The sequence below is a fragment of the Equus asinus genome, chromosome 1 (genome assembly GCF_041296235.1).
Source record: "Equus asinus isolate D_3611 breed Donkey chromosome 1, EquAss-T2T_v2, whole genome shotgun sequence".
NCBI classification, from domain to species: Eukaryota; Metazoa; Chordata; class Mammalia; order Perissodactyla; family Equidae; genus Equus; species Equus asinus.
In genome coordinates, this window is record NC_091790.1 from 21,906,361 (window position 1) to 21,927,434 (window position 21,074).

The window sequence follows — 21,074 nt, forward strand, 5'->3', positions numbered from 1 at the left end:
GTGTAATATATGGCCTCTTGGGGAAAAATCTGAGTGAGACAGGAATTTCTGGTCAGAAATGTCAGGGGAGATCCCTTAAAATCTATTAGATCCATACAAAGAATATGTATTGATTTAACTGTAATATACAAGTTGTAACATTTGAACTGTGTTAGCAATGACTATTTGTGTGAAAATTAGTCATGTCATTTTTTCATTCCTAGTCTTAACCACTACTACATGGTACCAGGCAATGGTACACAAAATTCAGAATTTCTTCTTCTGGGATTATCAAAGGAACAAGAACTGGAGCCCCTCATATTTGGGCTTTTCATCTTCATGTACCTTGCAACTATATTGGGAAACCTGCTCATCATCCTGGTCACTGTCTCAGACTCCCACCTCCACACACCCATGTACTTCTTCCTCTCCAATTTGTCCTTTGTAGACATCTGTTTCACCTCCACCACCATCCCAAAGATGCTAGTGAATATACAGACGCAGAGCAAAGTGATAACTTACAAAGGCTGCATCAGCCAGATGTATTTTTACATACTTTTTGCAGTGTTGGATGATTTCCATCTGGCTGTAATGGCCTATGACCGTTTCTTGGCCATCTGTCACCCCTTGTCCTACACAGTCATGATGAGCCCCCAGCTCTGTAAACTTCTAGTTCTGATATCTTGGCTCATAAGTGCCCTGCATTCCTTGTTAGAAAGCTTAATGGTGTTGCGACTGTCCTTCTGCACTGACTTGGAAATCCCCCACTTTTTCTGTGAAATCAAACAGGTGATCCGACTTGCCTGTTCTGACTATTCTCTCAGTGACACGGTTATGTACGTTACAGCAGTGCTGCTGGCTGGGGGTGCCCTTGCTGGTATCCTTTACTCGTACTCAAAGGTAGTTTCCTCCATATGTGGAATCCCTTCAGCTCAGGGGAAGTATAAAGCATTTTCCACCTGTGTGTCTCACCTCTCAGTTGTCTCCTTATATTATTTTTCAAGCCTAGGAGTGTACCTTCTCCCTGCTCCTACCCACAGTTCACGCTCAAGTGCTGCAGCTTCAGTGATGTACACTGTGGCCACGCCCATGCTGAACCCCTTCGTCTACAGTCTGAGGAACAAAGACATACAGGGGGCTCTGAAAAGAGTCGTTCAGATGGTATGTATCAAAAAGAAAATTGTTCTAGGGCTGAAGAAGTGCCCATGATTGCAGATCTTAAAGCCTCAGAAGCAGAAATTACTATTCTTTGATCAGATTCTGGGTATTAAACATGTTCTTTCACTTTATTTCCTGGAATTTCAATTTCTTTGATTTCCAATCTTTATATCATTTACGTAATTCACTTTTGGAAGCTTTCTGCTGTATTTGATGTATAGGCAGGTCTCCCCTTTGTCCATTTTCCTACTTTCACAAAGTTTTTCCCAACCTTAAGTCATAAATATTTGGAAATTCTCATTTTTTTCTTGGGGGAACTTGGGTTACCCAAGAATAATTTCTTCTCAAATTATGTAACAATGCAAGTAATTTTCCTCTTGTTTTCCTGAGAGATTAGTCATGAGTTGTATTACTCATTAAAAAACAGTACACATGACAACCAAGGCTGTTTATGTAATTCATTTCAGCAAAATATGAAATCATATTTTTCATGTTGGGCCCATCGTTCTTTTCTATTTCTCTTCCTTAACTGCTCTTACAGATAACATGGTCTTTAATATGTTACTGTGTTTTGTAGCTGGTCTCCTGGCTTTTGTCTTATTCAGCTCAGTGTCCACAATGACTATGATAGTCACTGGCAAAAAGTTAATATCAAATATATATCTCCCAGTGGAGTCTACAGGGAAAGACAAATTTACATATGCAGTTTGACCTATTATGGTCTCAGAGTCAGAGATGACCTTAAAAAGGGGGAAACTAAGGGGCCAGCCCGGTGGCACAGCGGTTAAGTTCAACATTCTGCTTTGGTGGCCCAGGGTTCACCGGTTCGAATCCCAGGTGCAGACATGGTGGCATTTGGCAAGCTATGCCGTGGCAGGTGTCCCACATATATAGTGGAGGAAGATGGGCAAGGATGTTAGCTCAGGGCCAGTATTCCTCAGCAAAAAGAGGAGGATTGGCAGCAGATATTAGCTCAGAGCTAATCTTCCTCGAAAAAAAAAAATGAGGAAGCTAGATTTTAAATAGCAAATTTTGTTACTATGCAAAATATTTATTTTTCATGCTGTACATAGACTCTCTGAAGCGTGGAAGACTGTTGTCCACCAGTGGGGGGGTTCATGTTCTGTTACTTAATTACCTTCCTGATTTTGCTTGAAAACTTCTAGTGCTGCCTACAAATAGGACTCTTTCTATTGCTCTGTGAAATATCTCCCCATTTCTAAGTTTATTCATAACCACTAAAGGGGCAGTGAATGAGCAGTACCAAGGTCATTCATTATATATCTGCTTCATGCTCGGGAATCTCTTCAATATTCATCACAAAGGATGACTCACAAAAAAGCTTGGATTTCCACCCTGTGATGTGACTCAGGGTGAGAAGTTTTCTTATGCACAAACACGCAAATCCTTCCAACTTCTCCAAATTCTGCAGAATAGAGCCTCAGTATAGCTGCTTGCTAATACTGTTATCTTAAATAAACTTGAATAAGAAAATAATCATGAATGCTATTTTCAGTATCAGAATGTGTGCCAAAAATAAAAAGCAGCAGATTATTACAAATGCCCCTATTACTGTTTGCTTTGATTATTCTATCAGTTAGCTTTTTCTGCATAACAAGCCATCCTAAATCAAATGTTTCAAAATAATGCTTTTATTATTGAATAGGATTACATGATGGGGAGTTATTTTGAACTCTGCTCAGATACTCACGAGGCTGTAGTCAGCTGTGAATCCCTACGTTGTGTGTCTGTAGTTCATCCAAGATGTTGAGTGAGACTGTAGTGCAACTCTGTCTTGAACCAATTTATGTCAGTTTATTTATTTATGTAGGTTAATCATATGGTTTACCAAAAAAACAATTTATCAAATAGGAATGGTCTTAATTCCACTGATTTTATATTCTATATACAACATGCTTCTACGCAGTGAGAAGACGTATCTCCCACCCCTGTTACGCTGAGACTCAGCTCCCTGTGGTCTAGATCTTACCTTGAGATTTGAATCATCTGATATTTTTTCCTTTAAACTAGTTTATTGGAGTATGATGACATGCAATAAACTTCACATATTAAAATGGAAAATTTGTGTATACCTTAAATTTACACAATGTTATAAGCCAATAGGACCTCATTAAAAGAATGGGAGAAATAAATAAACAAGAAATAAAAACCTGTAAGCTTCTTATGGTATGGCTGTGTCTTGAATTGCCCTGGAATAGGGGTTGTTTTACTCACTATAGATTCTGAATAAATACAGTCAAGCAATTTTTACCTACAAGATCAATATTAAATAAGAATTAATCTATCCAATTAAGCTTTTACCAATGCCAAAAAATATAAAACCTAAAATTTGCTGAATTAAAGGAGCCATGAAAAATTTAAGGATAAATACTGCATGAGGCCATTTACATATAATTCAAGAAAGCACAAAAATCTTTCATTGCTTTGTTATGTAATCAAAAAAGTTGAATCTCCCTGAGCCTCCTTTTCCTTATTTCTGATGGTAATGTGGGATCAGAAAACTAATCCAGATGGATGTTGTGAGGAATAAATGAAACGTGTGCAAAGACTTGTTGAGTTCAAAAACTCTTCCACAGTTGAGTTGTGTGTGTATGTATATGTATGTGTCTGTATTTATATGTGATTTTCCTTCAAATAAATACACTCATGCACATATCTGTAAACAGACAGTAATAATTTCACCTTTCATGTTAGAACGAAACTTGAGAGAAAGTTGGAGAGGATAGAAAAAAAAGAATGAACATTTGAATTAACAAAAATTTGAAAGAATGTAGAAATTTTGACAAATATTTAAAGTGGAATGGGTGATCTTCATTTTAATAATGAATTACTTTTTCTATCTTAATGCCTCAAAAACATCAAAGGAGGAAAGACATTTATGTTCAGGTGATGGGAAATTCACTGTACCAGCTAATGGAACCATAATCTCCAAATTGACTTAGTTTTCTTTTTCTATTTAAGGATTTAAGGTGGAATTTCAAAACAAAATCTCCAAGGAAAACTAACTGAATGAATTTAGAGGCTAAGACTCAGTTCCCTTGAATAGAATTTTATTAGAAATGTCTGTATTAGATACCAATTGCTGTGTAACAAATTACACTAGTGGCTTCAAACAAACAGCTTTCTATCTTAAAGCTCTAGAAGTCAAGGTGTCTGCAGGGCTGGGCCCCTTCTGGAAGCTGCAGGGGAGGATGCATTTCCTTTCCTGTTTCAGTTTCTAGAGGACACCTGTGTTCATTGGCTCAGGGCCCTTCCTCCATCTTCATAGCCAGCAGTGTGCCTTTTCAAATATCCTTCTGATTCCAATTCTTCATCTTTTCCCTTCCACATTTAGAGGATCATAGGGATCATCTCAGGCTAACCTTGATAATCCAACCTAAACTGATCTTAAGGTAAATGATGATTAAATTTATTCCATCTACTGTATTATTGCCCTTGCTCGCTGAGCTAATATTTTCAAAAGTTCTTGGGATTAGGATGTGGAAATCTTTTGATGACCTTTATTATCCCTAGTGTAAAGTCTTATTCAGCTGTATATAATTTGAATTCACTCAAGAGCCATTATATTTTTAAAAAATTGAAGACAGGATTTACTACAGCCTCTAGTTAGAGTGAAAATTTTTCTTTCAAAGTTATATGTAGAGATGTTTCTTGGCAACTGAGACCTGGAAATACCTGCACTTGACTCTAACACAGGAACACAGACTTGGTACCTAAGGTGTGGTCCACAGACCAGAACCTGCAGCATCAGCGTCACTTGGGAGGATGTTAGAAATACAGAATCCTTGAGCCCACTGTGGACCTGGTTAAACAGAATTTCCATTTGAACTACAAACCTTGGTAATTTGTTATGCACAATGAAGCTGAGGGAGTGTTGGTCTAAAATAGGTTTTTTAACCTCCTCACTGTTGACATTTGGGGTTGGATGATTATTTGTGCTGGATGCGGTCCTGTGGATTATAGGCATTTAGTAGCATCCATTCAGACATTTCCAAATATTTTCAGGAGAGAAATTATTTCTGGTTGAGAAGCACTGCCCCAGGGTTTGAGACCTAAAAGCAGCCTGACAGAATTCCAATTCAGACTCTATCCCTTACTTGGTTTATGTCTTTGAGGAGACTATTGAATCCCTCTGAGTCATATTTCTACAATGGAGAATGCAGTTCATAAAAGTAACACCTCGTAGATTAAAGTTTTCTAAAAATTAAAGCAGACCATACATTTAATGTGCTAAGCTAGACTACAGTGCATAAAATCTCAATGTATCTCTTATAATTAATAGCCATTTTAAAATGAAGAACTAAGGACATTTGTGAATTTGAGGCGTAAGTATGAAATTCATTATTATTTTGGCAAAATTGTCATGAAGTCAAGTAGTTTAGTGCCCAAGTTTTTTATTAAAAAAAACAAAGTTATCCTCTTTCATAATAGCTAAAACATGGAGGCAACCCAAATATCTGTCCAGGCATGAATGTATAAACAAACTGTGGAATATACAATCAATGGCATATTATTCATCCTTAAAAAGGAAGGAAATACTGACATATTCTACAACATGAATGAGCCTTCAGGATATTACACTAAGTGAAATAAGCCAGCCACAAAAGTATAAACCTTGTGTGATTCCACTTATAGGAGGTACCCTGAGGCATCAAATTCAGGGAGACAGAAAGTAGAACGATGTCTGTTAGGGGCTGGGAGGAGGGGGTAAGGGGAATTTATTGAATGGTGCATAGAGTTTTAGTTTTGCTAGACAAAAAGTGTTCTGAAGATGGATTGTGGTGAGCTTGCACAGTAATATCAATGTATTTAATATATTTAAAATGTACTTCATAAACAATGTGTTTAATGATGTGTACATGTAAAGATGGTTAAGATGGTAAATTTTACATTGTAAGTATTTTACATCAATAAAAATATATTTTATTCATTAAGTGTAAATACAGAGAAATGAGCAGAGGACAATTTAATCTTGCCATTATCACTCTTCCATTTTGACCCTGATATTTTGTCATTTTACCTGACACAAAATTGAGCAAACAAAATCTCCTGATTCTGTGCCTAATAAAACCTTGAAATCAGAATTATACAAAACACCAAAAACATTTGTTGAAAATGTATTTTTCAAAGATAATTAGACATTTTAATTCATTGATCAATTTTTTAAAATATAGAACAGTAAAAAAATCAAGTTTATTCACTTTTGTTTTTAGTTCAGCGAATTTATTTTTATCAGTCAATAATTTTTATGGAAATAACTTAATATTTTATCCACATTATAATGTACTGACTACATTTTCTGCTCTTTTAAGTTTTGTTTGTGTCATTATTTCTACCACATCAACTTTCCTGACTTTTATTATATCAAAATATTTTCTTTCTTTATCCAGTTTTATTGAGATAAAGCACTGTGTAAGTTTAAGATGTGGAGCAGAATGATTTGACTTACATATATTGTGAAATGATTACCATAATCAGTTGAGTTAACATCCACCATCTCATATAGATTTAAAAACTAATAAAAGGAAAAAACAGGTTTTTTGTGATGAGAATTCTTAGGATTTACTCTCTTGACACCTTTTAAATACATCGTACAGAAGTGTATTCTATAACCATCATGTTGTGCATTACATCCCTTGTCCCTTGGACCAACTTCCTCCAATTCCTTCTCCCCCAACACCAAACTACAGTAAAAACAAATCTGATATCTAATTTTATTGGTTTGGCTTTGCTTTTTTTGAAGAGTCCACATATAAGTGAGATCATACAGTATTTGTCTGATAATCGTCTGATGGAACACACAGTCAAAAGCATGGAAGCCAGATGTTGAAGCCAGAAGGTGGAGAGAGACAGCCAAACTGCAAGAGAACCAGCGATGAATCTGCTGTCCAGTAGCAGTTGAATCGGTTCTGTCGTCCCAAAGTGACTTTCCTCTTCATGATCATGGCACCAAGGCGAGGTCAGATTTTAGCCTTGGGGGAAGGCGGGTCAGGGGCAGAACTGTCATGATCGTGTTTGGACCTCTTTTGGCTCCTTTCTTCCCAGTGTCAAATGAGCTCCTGATAAGGTCTTCTGGAGTTCCTGTATTTGGTAAGGTGTCCTCCAGATGGAGAAGGGCTTCTTCCAACTGGTGGTCCGAATCCGTGGCCAAGACAGGCACACCTTCAGAACACCCAGGAAAGACAACACCGAGAGAAGAAAAGCCAGAGAGCTGCACATAGACACAAGGTCACCGGGTGGAATGGGGACTTCAGGGAGGTCCAAGCCAAGCCTGCAAATCCCATCCCTGCACACGCAGGGGCAGCTCCTGGGGCTCAGGCTGTGGCTCCAGGCACTGAAGCCCCTGATTGAGCAAAGCCGCCCAGAAGCACACAGACAGTCCTATCTCCTGATCCTTGTCCTTTCACTAGACCTGGGCAGAGGAGGGCCAGTTCCTGGCACCACAACACGGGTCCCTGCTTCTGCCAGTGCCTTCCAGGAATCTTGAATATCCCCCTTCTGGATGGTGTCCCTCCACCAGCCACCCTCGGGATCATCATCCTCCCTTGGGTGCATTGGCATTGCTGGGCAAGGACCTGGATACAAAGCGTGCATCCTCCCTGGTTGGGTACACAGGTAGCCCAGCAGCATGCCCCTTCACAGAGGGGCGATGATGCCTCCCAGAAAACTGTCAGGACTCGTGGTTCTTTCCTCCATGGTTGTCCCACTGACAGAGTCTTGGCCACAGGGGCAGTGATGGCCATCCTCCTTTGGACAAGGCAGCAAGCAGTAGAGTGCTCTTCTCTCTCTGTCCCACATCTGCGCACTTAGGGAGATGGGTAGGGGGCCTTCTCAAGCCCCTAATGGTGGATTTCTCCCCAGAAGAGTGTCCTGGGCTGTAGGAAGGCCTGGCTTTCCTGACTTCAGAGAAGAGGGTGGGGCCTGCCAGCTGACGGAAGAGGCTGCCTCGTGGCTTCCTCAGTCCCTCGGTGGCCTGCCTAGTGTGGCCACACTCCTTTGGCACGTCTTTCTCACCCTTCTGACTTGACAAGGTTTTGTCTCATCTGGACATGAACAGTTCATGTTGTGATTTGAGATCCTGTATTTTGAGGAAGAAATGAGGCCTGTGTGGAACCAGCTGTCAGAGGGGTAGTGTGTGTCTCCTCCCAAGGCCAGAGTTGACAAGCAGGTCCAGACACTGATTTCCAAAGAATGGAAGCAGCGACCCGAGCAGAAGGGCTTAAGAGGAGGTGAGGCACTGCTGAAGGAAAACTGAACCCAGTGCCCTACAACACATGCACCCTCAAGTAGGAGGAGAGAATCACGGAAAAGAGTGAGCAGAAAACACGAGCATCGAGAACAGAAAGATCAAGACAGGCAGCGGTGGGTCTGCATCTGACAAGGAAAGATGGAGAGAGAGGGACTGTGTGTTTCCGAGGCACCATTTGGAAGTTCCAAGACTGACAGTGACCCCGAGCCATGTTTTGGACCACAAGAAGAACCCCCAGAGGGGTCACTATCAAGAATATCCTATCCAGGGGCTGGCCTGGTGGTGCAGCAGTTAAGCGCACACGTTCCACTTCTGCGGCCTGGGGTTCGCCAGTTCGGATCCCTGGTGCAAGCATGGCACCGCTTGGCATGCCATGCTGTGGTAGGCGTCCCACATGTAAAGTAAAGGAAGATGGGCACGGATGTTAGCTAAGGGCCAGTCTTCCTCAGCAAAAAGAAGAGGATTGGCAGCAGATGTTAGCTCAGGTCTACTCTTCCTTAAAAAAAAAAAAAGAATATCCTATCTGGCACCACCAAAGGAAATGTGCTGAGTGCCACTCCAAAGTCTGAGAAGCTTCAAGACAGGATAAGAAGTAAGAAAAAGCCAAGAAAGAGAGTAAGATAGAGAGAAGGCCTTCCAAGGAGCACCCCTCGTCCTGAAGTCCCTCCACTGTATCCTGCTGCCGGGGTATCTACTCCCCAGTCAAAAGAGTGGGAGCCAGAGGATGAAACGCTGGAAGGCCAAAACAGCCCGCTAAACTGCATGTGGATCACTGATGAATTTCCCACCCAGTCTTCATTGAGTGGGTCCTGTTGTCCCAAAATTGACTTTCCTCCTCTTGATCATGGGACCACGGGGTGATCAGATGTTAGCACTGAGGGAAGTGATATTGAACCTGAAGTGAGTTTGATCACCTGTTACGCAGCAAGCCAATCTCTAACACCAGGTGCAGTGGAAGAAAGTAGGAATTTTGTTATTGCACAGTGCTGAGCGAGGAGAGAGGGCAGCTAATGCTGAAATCCCAAACTCCCCAAAAAGCTAAAAGGAAGTGTTTTTATTTGGGGTTTTAGGTAGGGGAGGGGGAGCATACTGCCTTGCTGGTCGGAGCTTTCCCACCAGCCTGTCTTTGGCCTTGAGACTACTTTCAGAGAGGAGGGAGCCTGTGACCTTGCTGGTCAGCAGCTTTCCCACCAGCCTGTATCTCTTTGTGGGGAGGAGATAATGAATCCAGGTGCTTGTCCTTGACAGTGTCTGTCTCCATGGAGCATAGTGGATTCTGGAGCCAGGAAGCCAGGAAGTAAGCAGGGAATGAGTGTTTTGGTTTTAACCCCATATATGCTGAGTTTGATGTAGGGAAACTGATGTCAGGGCCCATATCAGAAGCGGGGGCATCAGACACGTGAACACCTTCTTGGACCTCTTTTGGCACCCTTCCTCCAAGCCTCAGAGGAGTTCCTGATAAGGTCTTCTGCCGTTCTTGTGTTGAGAAAGGTGTCCTTCATCATGGAAAGGGGCTTCTTCGAACTCAGGATATGTCACACACGTATCTTTTCATTTTGTTGATGGTTTCCTTTGCCTTGCAGAAGCTTTTTAGTCTGATGCAGGCCTATTTTTTTTTTTTCACTTCTGTCAAAATTTGGGCAAATCTCTGAATCTTTCAACATCACTTTCTTTGAAGAAAAGAGATTTTTTACAGAGTTGTGTTTTATTCATTCTTCAGTCATTTATTAGTACCTTCTATGTCCCAGGAAGGTATGAGACATGTTTATAGTACTCAAGAAACTCATGGGCTAGTGGTGGAGACAAATATACTCATAGAAATTAAAATTCAAAGAGGTGAGAATAATGAAAAATTACAAAGGACTGCTTAAAAGCTGTTAACTTCTATGTAAATATTAGGTAACTCTTGATTCCTCACATTGGCAGGCACAATCACTCCTTCTTTCAGCCATGTACTAAGGCCCTTTATCAATATTTCTGCAGCCTTTCCAATTTTACTTCTGTCCCACTTCAGTGCTGTGTCTGTTTTCACCATCCTATTCCTGCACTCCCAACCCTGGGCATCACTGTTGATATCTCTGCTATTTCTAACCATCCCATAGCACACCCTACCTTCCCAGAACCTTAGTTTCCTACCCTTCTGTCTTGATGTTTCTTCACATTGTGGGCCCTTGTGATGGCAATTTATAAGAAGTAAATTATCCCCGAGATAATTTAGGCATTTGAGAGGCAGCAGAGCCTGGCTGTGGAGCTGCCAGCAGTCCTGGTTTGAAACCTCTGTTCCCTGATAGCTGTATAGGAAATTACATAACCTCACTGTGCCTATGTTTTACTTCTGCAAAATGGAAAGAGTACTAACATTATAAACCTATTTCTTGAATTAGTATTTGTGGTATTTCTAGTGTTATTTAATGTTTCATATGAATTCTTACCATTTGCTTTGTTGGTTCTGTTGTTGGCAAAGATCATCTTATTTGGTGGGAGGTTGCATTGGATGAATTCTACAATTCTTTGGACGACTTCTACAATTCCTGCAAATAGCCTATGTCCCATCCCATTCTCTTATCCCATTAGGTCTCCTGGAGCACTAGACTCCAGGATCTCATTCTCCATGCTGGAATAGTGAGCAGAAGACACTTTCTTCATCACCCCCCTACTCTGATCTCCTTCCAGTGGAAAATAAGGTGACTTGGAGGGGAACTCAGCTCTTGATGAGGTTCAGGAGAGTGTTGTAAATTTGTTTTCCTCCAGAAGCAGGAAAGTGACAACTACCCTAGGATTCTATAGAGAGAGCCAAAGGCCACTGATACTAGGGGTTGGATTTCCTGGTATTTATGTCCTGTCTGAACTAGTCACTGACAGATTTTTGGACGGCAGAAGTGACGGGGGGGATGTGCAGCTGTGAAAACAAAGAGCTGTGGCCAAGAGCCCAACCATTTCTCTCCTCTTCTTCACTCTTCTTTCTGCTCCTCAGCAGTCTAATTCTTTTGTTTATCCATTTCCAATGAGCCCCACCCATTTGTTTTCCTTTGCCTATAACATACAATAACTAACAGAAATTAATCTCACTTAAAATGCAGTGACCCAAGAGCAGGGAACTTCTTTGGTTTTATATCTGTTGGTGATAAATGGCCATTTGTTTCAATAACATATTCTAGTTCTCAAGAGTTCTGCAAACTGAAAACATCATATCTACTGCTTTGGAAATAGAATCTGGCTGCATTCTAGGATTTAGACCAGTTCTAGTTAGCTTGGAACCAGGTTGCCTGCTGCTGAGACCAACTGGGCAGCCAGGTGAAGGGGTGGATGGAATGAATATACAGAACACGTCTATATAATAGACACAACACACTCTATATTATTTAATGGGACAGGGGACCATCAGCCTCTAGGACTGAGGTGACATCCCTCTGATCGCCACGTATTTATTTGCAGGCCAAGAAGTACAAGCATGGCAGGAACTCATGCCAGCAGGAATATGCAAGTCAAAGCTCAGCAGTTCTAATCTTCCCCCCTTCAATGTCCCCCGGCCCTATGCAAGGTCATTCTCTGACGGAGTATCCTGGGAACAAACAATCTGGCAAGTTATGCAGACGGCATTCCGTTCCTGCAAGGGCCCAGCGTTCGTAAGCCCCTTGCCTTCATGTCTGATAAGATACTTACCTTCCAGCCTTTGATTCCAAACCACAAACAATCTAACACAGTAATTTATGAGAATCAGCAAGTTGCATATTTCTCAGTCACCCATTTTGTAATTTGTTCTTGCTAAGCTTAAAGCCTTGCAGTAATGTTGCTATGCTCTCCTGCAACAGTTGCCAGTTGGAATGAAGCTGATGAAGTCACAATTGTCACTCAATTTGGAATTTGAGAGTATGTATTTATCTAGGTGAGCACTATCTCGACCTCTTCTCATAGGAAGCTCAGATTTCTTGGTAAACAAGGTATAATTAAACCACGAAGAGCAGCAAAATTTTGTCACAGACTTGACTATGGTTAGCCACAGCATGCACATCCTCAATAGCAATTCTTTTTTCCATTCTCAAATTAACAAGTTTTGTAGGTAAAATAACTGGCCAATCTACTTTTTAAGTCGATGTCGACACAAATAATCCACGATCAATCTATAAGTCAAAATCGGGGTGAGTTTGTTCCAAGATGGTATATAACCATTCTGTACACCCCACTTCTTCAGAGAGCTTCCTTCCTTGGTGGAAAAGTTCTCCAGAGCGTTAGTCTTCAAATGGGCTCGTAATAAAGAACATCCACCACATACAACAAGAATATCTCACTACAGTCTATAAGTGCTTTTCTAACAGAGCAGGTCAGTGTCACAACGTGAGCACAGCAAGTTGGTGATCAGCAGGTCAGCAGTCATGAGGTGAGTTAAAGCAGGTCAGTAATTAATCCTTTGTTTCTGGGAAGAAATGCTTACCCTTCAAGAAATGATACAGGGAGAAGCTATATCCCTATCTTTGTGCATCATTCTTGTCTTTGGGACATTGTGAATATATAAAGCAGATGTACAATGCATGCTCTACAAGAGATGTCAGGCCTTATGGAAAAACAAGGTCAGGCTGAATAAGTTTTAAACCAAATTGCTTCCTCATGTCCTCCCATATCCGCATTGCTTTTCATTTATTCATCACTGACAGCCCCAATCCTGACTCCAGCCCAGACGACCCCGACCTTGAGCCTCTAACTCTGACCATCTAATCCTGACTTTGATCCACTCACCCCTCATCCTCTAAGCTCAATTCTCCAACCCCCAAACCCTAGCCGTGAGCCGCAAACTCCTAATGGGGAGCCCAAATCCCAAACCATAACCCTGCTAACCTCTTCGCCCTAACCCCATCCTAACCGCCCCTCACGTCACCCCTCACCCCAACAACCATGCGGTGGACTGTGCACACTTAGGGACCAAGAGCAGCTCTGCCCCAGCCCTGGCCCCGCCCCCGCAGAGCCCCACCCCCAGGGCGCAGAGTGGCCCGGGGTCGTCGGCGTCAAGGGGAGCGGAAGTGTGGCGGCCACGGGATGGCCCAGACTGTCCCGAAGCCAGAGAGCCGGCGGTTCCCCGCACTTGGCCCTCCCGCGACCCCCGCGGGCTGCGGCCCCACGTGGGTGGGCGCGCCCCGCCCCGCCCCAGTCACGGGGCCGGAAGTCAGGACGTGGGGGCGGGGCAAAGCCGCTGTTTCCCCCCCTAGTCCCGCCCCGTCGCCCCTGTCGTCCAATCGCCTCCGGCCCGTCGTCCTCCGCGCCTTGCGGCGCTCGACTCCCACCTTCCGGCCGGGCAAGTAACCGCCCACTTCCGGCGCGCCATGGCGGCCGCCTGCGCGGGCTCTGTGGAGCTGGGCTTCGCCGAGGCGGCGCCGGCGTGGCGGCTGCGCAGCGAACAGTTCCCCAGCAAGGTGGGCGGGCGGCCGGCGTGGCTGAGCGCGTCCGGGCTGCCGGGGCCCGCGGAGCTGTCCTGCGCGCTGTGCGGCCGCCCGCTGGCCTTCCTGCTGCAGCTCTACGCGCCGCTGCCCGGCCGCGCCGACGCCTTCCACCGCGGCCTCTTCCTCTTCTGCTGCCGCGCGCCGCCGTGCTGCGCGGGCCTGCGGGGTGAGCACGCCTGGCAGTAGGCAGCGGGACCGGGCGGCCGGGCGATGCCGACCCCTACTCCGGGCCCGCGCCCCCTCCCCCCTGCCTGTGTCTCCAGGGCACCCCCTCCCCCTGTCTTGCCGCCCCCTTCCCGGTGTCTCCGGGGCGCCCTCCCGCCCGTGCCCCGCGCTCCTCGGCGTCTCCAGGGCGCTCTCCCGCCCGCGAACCGGGCCGGTGTTGGGTTCAGAGAGCTGGTCCGGGAGCCTGTCCACGCCTCCGGCCTCAGCGTTTCCCTCGTGGTCACCGTGGACCAGCTCGAAGAGCCCACTCGGTGTGGGCACCAAGCCGGTTTCTGGACTCTGAAATTCCCTTAATTTTTGTTTTCTTTCTTTACTCCCCTTCCAGAAAATAAGCTCCCTGAAAACAGAAACTTTCCTCTGTTTTTGTCTTTAAGAAATGTCTTTTCAGTCTTGTGTGGAGCGAGGCTCAAAGATTTGAATTGTTATGTTGTGTTTCAAGTATTTACATTTCTCTTTACTGTCTCAGTTTTTAGAAATCAGCTACCCAGGAAAAATGACTTTTACTCGTATGAGCCGCTCTCTGAGGAGCCGCCCGCGGCGACAGGAGACCCCGTGTGCCTGCAGCTCAAGTCCGGGGCTCATCTCTGCAGGGTGTGCGGCTGTTTAGGCCCCAAAACGTGCTCGCGGTGTCACAGGGCACATTACTGCAGTAAGGAGCATCAGACTCTGGACTGGAGGTCGGGGCATAAGCAGGCTTGTACGCAAGCAGGTCAGTTCTTGTTTTCTTAATTTTCAGCTGAGTTTCATGGTGTCTACCAACCCAAATCTTTTGAGGATAAAAATTAAAATTAGGAAAGGTATAATACTTTCTAAAGTTTTGGTAACTGGTAACGTGAACACCTGTAGGAAAGAGGAGCTGTGAGATCTTGCCCACTTGGTTATGTCCCAGCCTTGACTTAAGATAGACATTTAATTCATGACCTGCAACCCAAAATGCTAAAGCTGCATATATTAATTTATTGTGGAAAACTTACTGCATGTAGTATACTTTAGAAACAGGAAATTATTAGACCATCTTCACAACTCAAAGATTACTAAGGATGTCATGTTTTTCTTTTTTTCAGATAATTTGGACAATACAGTTCCAGACCACAACTTCCTTTTTCCAGAATTTGAAATTGTAATAGAAACAGAAGATGAGATTACGCCTGAAGTTGTAGAAAAAGAGGAAGAATCAGAGATTATAGGGAGCATGGGTAAGGAGTCAGGTTCAGAACTTCATTGATTAAGTGATTAAACATATCACTTGAAGGAATGGGCTTAATGTCAAATGCAGATTCCAGGACATGAGTGTGGACAAGGAACGGGCTGGTCGGTCCCCAGGCAGTGTGTGATGACTGGTAGCAGGTGGGGAGAGAGATGTCTGCACCACGGAGAGATCTGAAATAGGAGTGCAGGACGGCGTAAGGGCAGCAGTGATAAGGGCTCACGTGTGTTGGGTGTCATGTCAAGTGCTGGGCACGAGTCCTGAGCTCGAGACTTGGGCCTGTTCTTTTAGTTTGAAGCCTTGAAGAGAAGCGCTCACTTAAAGCCTGTGTAGTAAATAACGCTTCATGAGTACTTGCAAATCACATGGTCGTAAAACCTCAACTTTAGTGAAGTCAGATAGGGAAAGCTGTGCAAACGTCTGGCCTTCACCATCTGATTTAACACTAAGTTGGTTGTTTAAAATTGTCTTCCCTGAGCATGCGTGAACTGTCAGATCATGGGGATCAAGCCCTAACAGTTATGTTGATGATTTTTCAGGTGAAGCACCTGAGGAAGAATTGGATTCCATGGCAAAACATGAATCCAGGGAAGATAAAGTTTTCCAGAAGTTTAAAACTAAAGTAGCCCTTGAACCAGAACAGGTAAAACAGAACTCACATAGCTCCTCCATGTGTTCTTTTCAGGTGGGGCTTCAGGGGTATAATCCCTGAGAAGAAGTAACTCTTTGTACTAAGCTTTATAATAAAGAGTGCTTCACACAGATGGTCCCTGTGGAAAGGCGTTTTTTAGGTGCTGATCCTTTTCATTGAAAGACTAACACTTACTATAGAGAATGCATTTTCTAAAGAAAGCCTCAGTGATAGCAGATGAGTAAGACGTTGCCTGTGATACTTGGAGTTTAGGCACCAATAGCAAAAAAAAAGAAAAAGAAAAAAGATATTTTTGCCCTTTTTTCCAACAGGGACCTTTGGCTTGTAAAACCAATATGTCATGTTAACACAAGATACTGGTTTTGTGAAAAGAGTATTGGGCTTTGGTGTTGGGAAGAACCCTGGATTCTTGAGTTACATGATGAGCTTCTGCTGTGAGCACATCTAGAGTGAAAAGAACAGGTGGTTGTGAGGAGCACGGAGACTTAGGCACAGTGTTCAGTAAATGTTTTCCTCCTTCATCTCTGTTCTGCCACCAACATTTTCCCCCTAACTTCCCTCGCCACAAACATGATCGTTAAAGAAAACGCAGCTGAATTCCCATAACCCAGTCACTGGATGAAATAAACATCCAGGGGCTTAGAGGAAGAATACATCCAGGTCCTAAACACAAAGAAGGTGGTTTTTAGCAATGCATATGCTTTTAGCAAAATGTAGGAAACTCATTCACTTGTTATATTAGATCTAACTGTCTAGTATTTATCTCGACACTGTGCTTCACTTGGTATTTGTGCCTTTTGAAAGTTTTAACTGAGCTTCCTTCTGTCTGTGTAAAGGTAAGCACAGACTCTAGGCTGCATTTTGGATTCAGAACCTAGTAATGGGGAAACAGGGTTATTGTTAGTCCTTCACAGAATAGTCATAGGTTTAGATTCTGACCATGTTATCATCTAAGAAATGTATTTTTTATATCCTGAGTCAGGTAAGCTGAAATGTCGGGTCTGAGGGGGAATGGTGTTCCATCCAGTGTAGGCGCATGGACAGAGCTTCTCCAGACGAGTGTAGGTCACATGCTTCCACTGGAAACTCGCAGGTAAGGAGCTGATGTGAACGTGATCCTGACTGCTTTCAGATTCTCAGATATGGCAGAGGGACTGCTCCCATCTGGATCTCTGCTGAAAATATCCCTCAAGAGGAGGACATTCCAGATTGCCCCTGCGGTGCCAAGAGAATATTTGAATTCCAGGTATGACCATAAATAAAACTACTTTAGTATATAATCACCCTTAGATTTTTGTTTTTAAACATTAAGAAACTTTACCAAAGTAATAAATGCATATGGGTCCATCTGGTATCAGGAAGGGTGCCCTATAATGAGAAGCAGTGTCCTGCCCCATCTCAGGGCTTGTTCCCTGGAGGGCACTGTCTTTTACTGCTTTCTCTGGTAGTTACTTCTCTCTGTAAGTAACATGCTTTTCCTGATATGTTTCTCAGTTTACTGGTTTTTAGACATTATCTGTTGACTGACTTCTGCAATAATAAGGATTTAAATGTAGTTGTTTATACCATGTAGAACACCCCCCACCTCCCAGTGTGATTATAATAGACCTTTCAGTTCCACTAATTAAGGTTTTTGACTGTACTTTGTGAGAGGAGTGTTTTAGAACCCTTCCTCTGTTCATCTTCGTTTGTAGATTTGTTAACAAAACAAATGGATGTAATCATTAAGGTAAATGTTTTTTCAAAAGAAAAGCGTTAGCGTCAAAATCGATTTGGGTTGCGCGGAAATGCTCCTAAGCTGTGGATTCATAACCTCACAGAGTGGTAGGTAACATTCATTTCTTAGAGTAAAAAAGGAATTGGGAGGACTGTATCCAGCACTGGTTACTTTAGTACCACAGCTCCTGACGCCTGAGAGGAGCCGACAGTGTGTGTGTAAAGCGACTTCCTGTCTGTGCTGGCAGTTCCTATTAGACCACTTGACTTCCACCATCCCTTTCTATACAAATAAATCGGTACATTTCCTTTTTATCCTCATTACTACTGGATAGTGTTTCTTCAGAGTCATAGTAATAGCATCTGCTATTCAGGTTTTATACGACAGAGAATAAAAGTTGATCAAATAGAAGCCTTAGCACTATTTTGTAGCATGTTAATACTTTTAAAAGATTAGGTAACAGGCAGGCCAAATAGACCAGCTGATCTTCTTATACTTGGGAACTTCTCAAATGGAAAGACACACAATGAAGTAGAGAGGAGTTTTGAAGAAACAGTTGCGAAATATTTTTAGGTTTTTAATTATGTAAACTGTATTGGGTCTATAATCCTGTGTGATATGGAGACTGAAAGACCAGGGTCCCTACAGCTGCCCCGGCAGGGAAGGTCTGTAGGGAGCGGACAGTGCTCCTGGCCTTGAAGCAGGGCTCTAACTGTGTCTGCCTCTTCTCAGGTCATGCCACAGCTGCTCAACTACCTAAAGGCCGACAGACTGGGCAGGAGCGTCGACTGGGGGGTCCTGGCTGTCTTCACCTGTGCTGAAAGCTGTAGGCTGGGCACTGGCTATGCAGAAGAGTTTGTTTGGAAGCAAGAGATAACAGATACACCCTAAAGGCAACGTTGTAAAGCCTTAAAAATGCTCATAATCTCTTTGACCTTGCGATTCCATTTCTAGACTTTATCCTAAGGAAATAATTATACCAGAGATAGAGGTACAAAGATGTTGTTTTAGGTGTTGTTTAAAACATCTAAATATTAGTGGAAAAAAATGACCAGTGACCGGGAGTTAAGTAAATTTTGGTGGACCTATACAGCAGAAGGCTATGCAGTCTTAATGATATAAACTTATATGCATACCAAATAAGATACAGATTTAAACTGACACCAAGGTATGATCATATTTTTCTAACTATTTATACATGTGTATGTGCACAGGAATAAATTTGGAAAGATACACACTAGGTGTGAAGGGGTTAACTGAATGGTGGGACTAAGAAAATTGATGTTTTTACTTAAATACACATTTCTACAATAAAAATAGGTTATGTGCCTAATTGAGTCAAACTATCACTCAGCATTTCTCCCCCTGAAATTTGCAAAGTTGAAACAAATATTTGGGTAAACCCCAAGAGACTTGTCTGATTATCAGGTCATTATCACAGGCTCCAGCATACACAGAAGCCAAGAACATGAGAAACATTCTGAACCCCACTAGGCTGGTGAGTACGATGAATGGGATACCCAATAATTCTGAAGCAGCAGCAGCAGCAGCACAGTTGGCTGGATGAAGAAAAACAGTAGATCTGTGATCAGAAAACCTGACCCTGAAGAGCAGCTCTGCTTCAAAACTGATCTGGGTGAGCCGGTGGTGCTGCTTATAGAGGAGAGCCTGAAAGGCAACTGATGGTCTTCCCTTTGCGTCTCATACTGCCACACATGGGGGACTGCTATACACGAGGGACATAACCTGAGTAAAGATGCAGGAATCAGCATTGAGTTCCCCTAGGTCAGCCCCAGGACCATCTGGCCCAGGAGGCAGCAGCCTGAGGGCGGGCCCTGAGGCCGGCTTTCAAGCGTGGGATATTCTGTTTCTGAAGCATCTGTTTATGCAAGTGGTTCCTAAATCTGTGCTGTTAACCATGCTGAGGTTCCTTCCAGCCTGGAGCGTTTGTTTAACAGTCATCTTGTGATACTTTGCAATTCTCAACACCAGCGCTGCCTGCCCAGCACTAAGGTAAATCTGAAGAGACACTGCTCTTGATCAGTGCTTGAAAGACAACAGCTAATTCTGGTAACTTTCTCATGATTATGTCTTCAGTCTACATGGGCTCACATCCTCCCATTCACATCCCTGCTAACCCTGGAATACACTGCCAGCAAGCACATCTTTTTTGAAGGTAACATCATTTGCTAATGTCACTGACTACATGGCCATTTTACTATACTTTTATATCGGAAAGTCCTAGCCTATTAGTCCACGTCTTGTGTGTATGTATATGTAGTTCATAAAAATGTACACATAAGATAGTTAGCACCATATGATAAACTGCAGTATGGAATTCCCATCGGGAGATCTGTCACTAGGCTACTTTTCAAGAGGGAGAGAGGAGTTAGTTTTGAGGCTGGGGGCACAAAACTAGTGAGATTCCCCTGTAACTGTGATAGAGCCCGGGACTACTGGAGGACACAATAGAAGTTATCAACCAGTGGCAAGAGTCACACACTTGGTAGGAAGCTCTGGCTTCTGCAAAACTCAACAGTGGGACCTTTATATCCCAAATCGTAACTCTTGTAGTCAGGATACGTTGTAGTCAGGATACGTTAGAGTCAGTTTTCCAAAGTAGAACAGCATCCTGACTGCTAAGGACTTTTTAAGCAAATTCATAGGGTGTGTCTATTTGGTGCCATCACCAGATGATGTGGACATTCTCGCAGGCATGTTGGTAGTAACCAGCCACACTGTCCTTTAGGTAGGTGTGTTCACCAAGCTCTGGAGATGATGGCAAGAGTTCACAGGGCCTTTCCACTTGGAGACAGGCTGGTCCAGATCACCAGAGAGAAAATGCCAGAGCACCAACTAAAGTAGAAACTATATTGAAAATAATACCAAAAAAACCCACAAAATAATTAAATACATCAAGCAACTCAGCTGCCTGTTGAAATGGCAAGACAATCTTAAAAACACCATAAAATGATTGACATATCCCCCAGGAACTGCTCCTGCAGAGGACTTCAGTCACCACTGCCGATCATGCATTCCACTGACCCCCAAAACCTCCGCTGGGCCCAGACGCTGCCTGCCCAGACAGCTGTCCTACTGTGGAGAGCAACACATTCACCGGTCCTTGTGTTTCAGATGTCAAGTGCTCGTCTCATCGTCCTTTGACAATTCAGAGATCACAACAAAAAAATGTTTAAATGCTTTAGACTATCGTAAGACTGCTGCATGTATAATGTGAAATCAAGTAAATGACTAATTATGGGATATTCTAACCCATCATCCCACGTGTCTTTAAAAAATTAAGGATTCTTTGTGTAAAAGACAATATAGAATATAGAATATAGAATTGGTCAAATAAAATTGCTGTAGTCCTGAATATGAACTGGATATGTCAGTGTGAACTCAGGAAGTGTTTTATCTTGAAAACTTTTAAA

At 43.2% G+C, this 21,074-nt stretch overlaps 2 protein-coding genes across 2 annotated transcripts; both read left to right on the forward strand.

Moving 5' to 3' along the window:
• The first annotated feature begins 219 nt into the window (after window positions 1-219).
• Window positions 220-1,188, forward strand: LOC106827770 (olfactory receptor 7A17-like). Its single transcript, XM_044760956.2, has one exon. The coding sequence runs from the start codon at window positions 220-222 to the stop codon at window positions 1,186-1,188; it is 969 nt and encodes a 322-aa protein (XP_044616891.1).
• Window positions 1,189-13,688: 12,500 nt separating this feature from the next.
• Window positions 13,689-18,973, forward strand: PDCD2 (programmed cell death 2). The gene is made up of 6 exons (XM_070512021.1): window positions 13,689-14,005; window positions 14,531-14,773; window positions 15,129-15,260; window positions 15,811-15,914; window positions 17,056-17,169; window positions 18,373-18,973. Exons 1-6 carry the CDS (start codon window positions 13,723-13,725, stop codon window positions 18,529-18,531), a joined length of 1,035 nt encoding a protein of 344 aa, XP_070368122.1. The 5' UTR covers window positions 13,689-13,722; the 3' UTR covers window positions 18,532-18,973.
• Window positions 18,974-21,074: the final 2,101 nt, after the last annotated feature.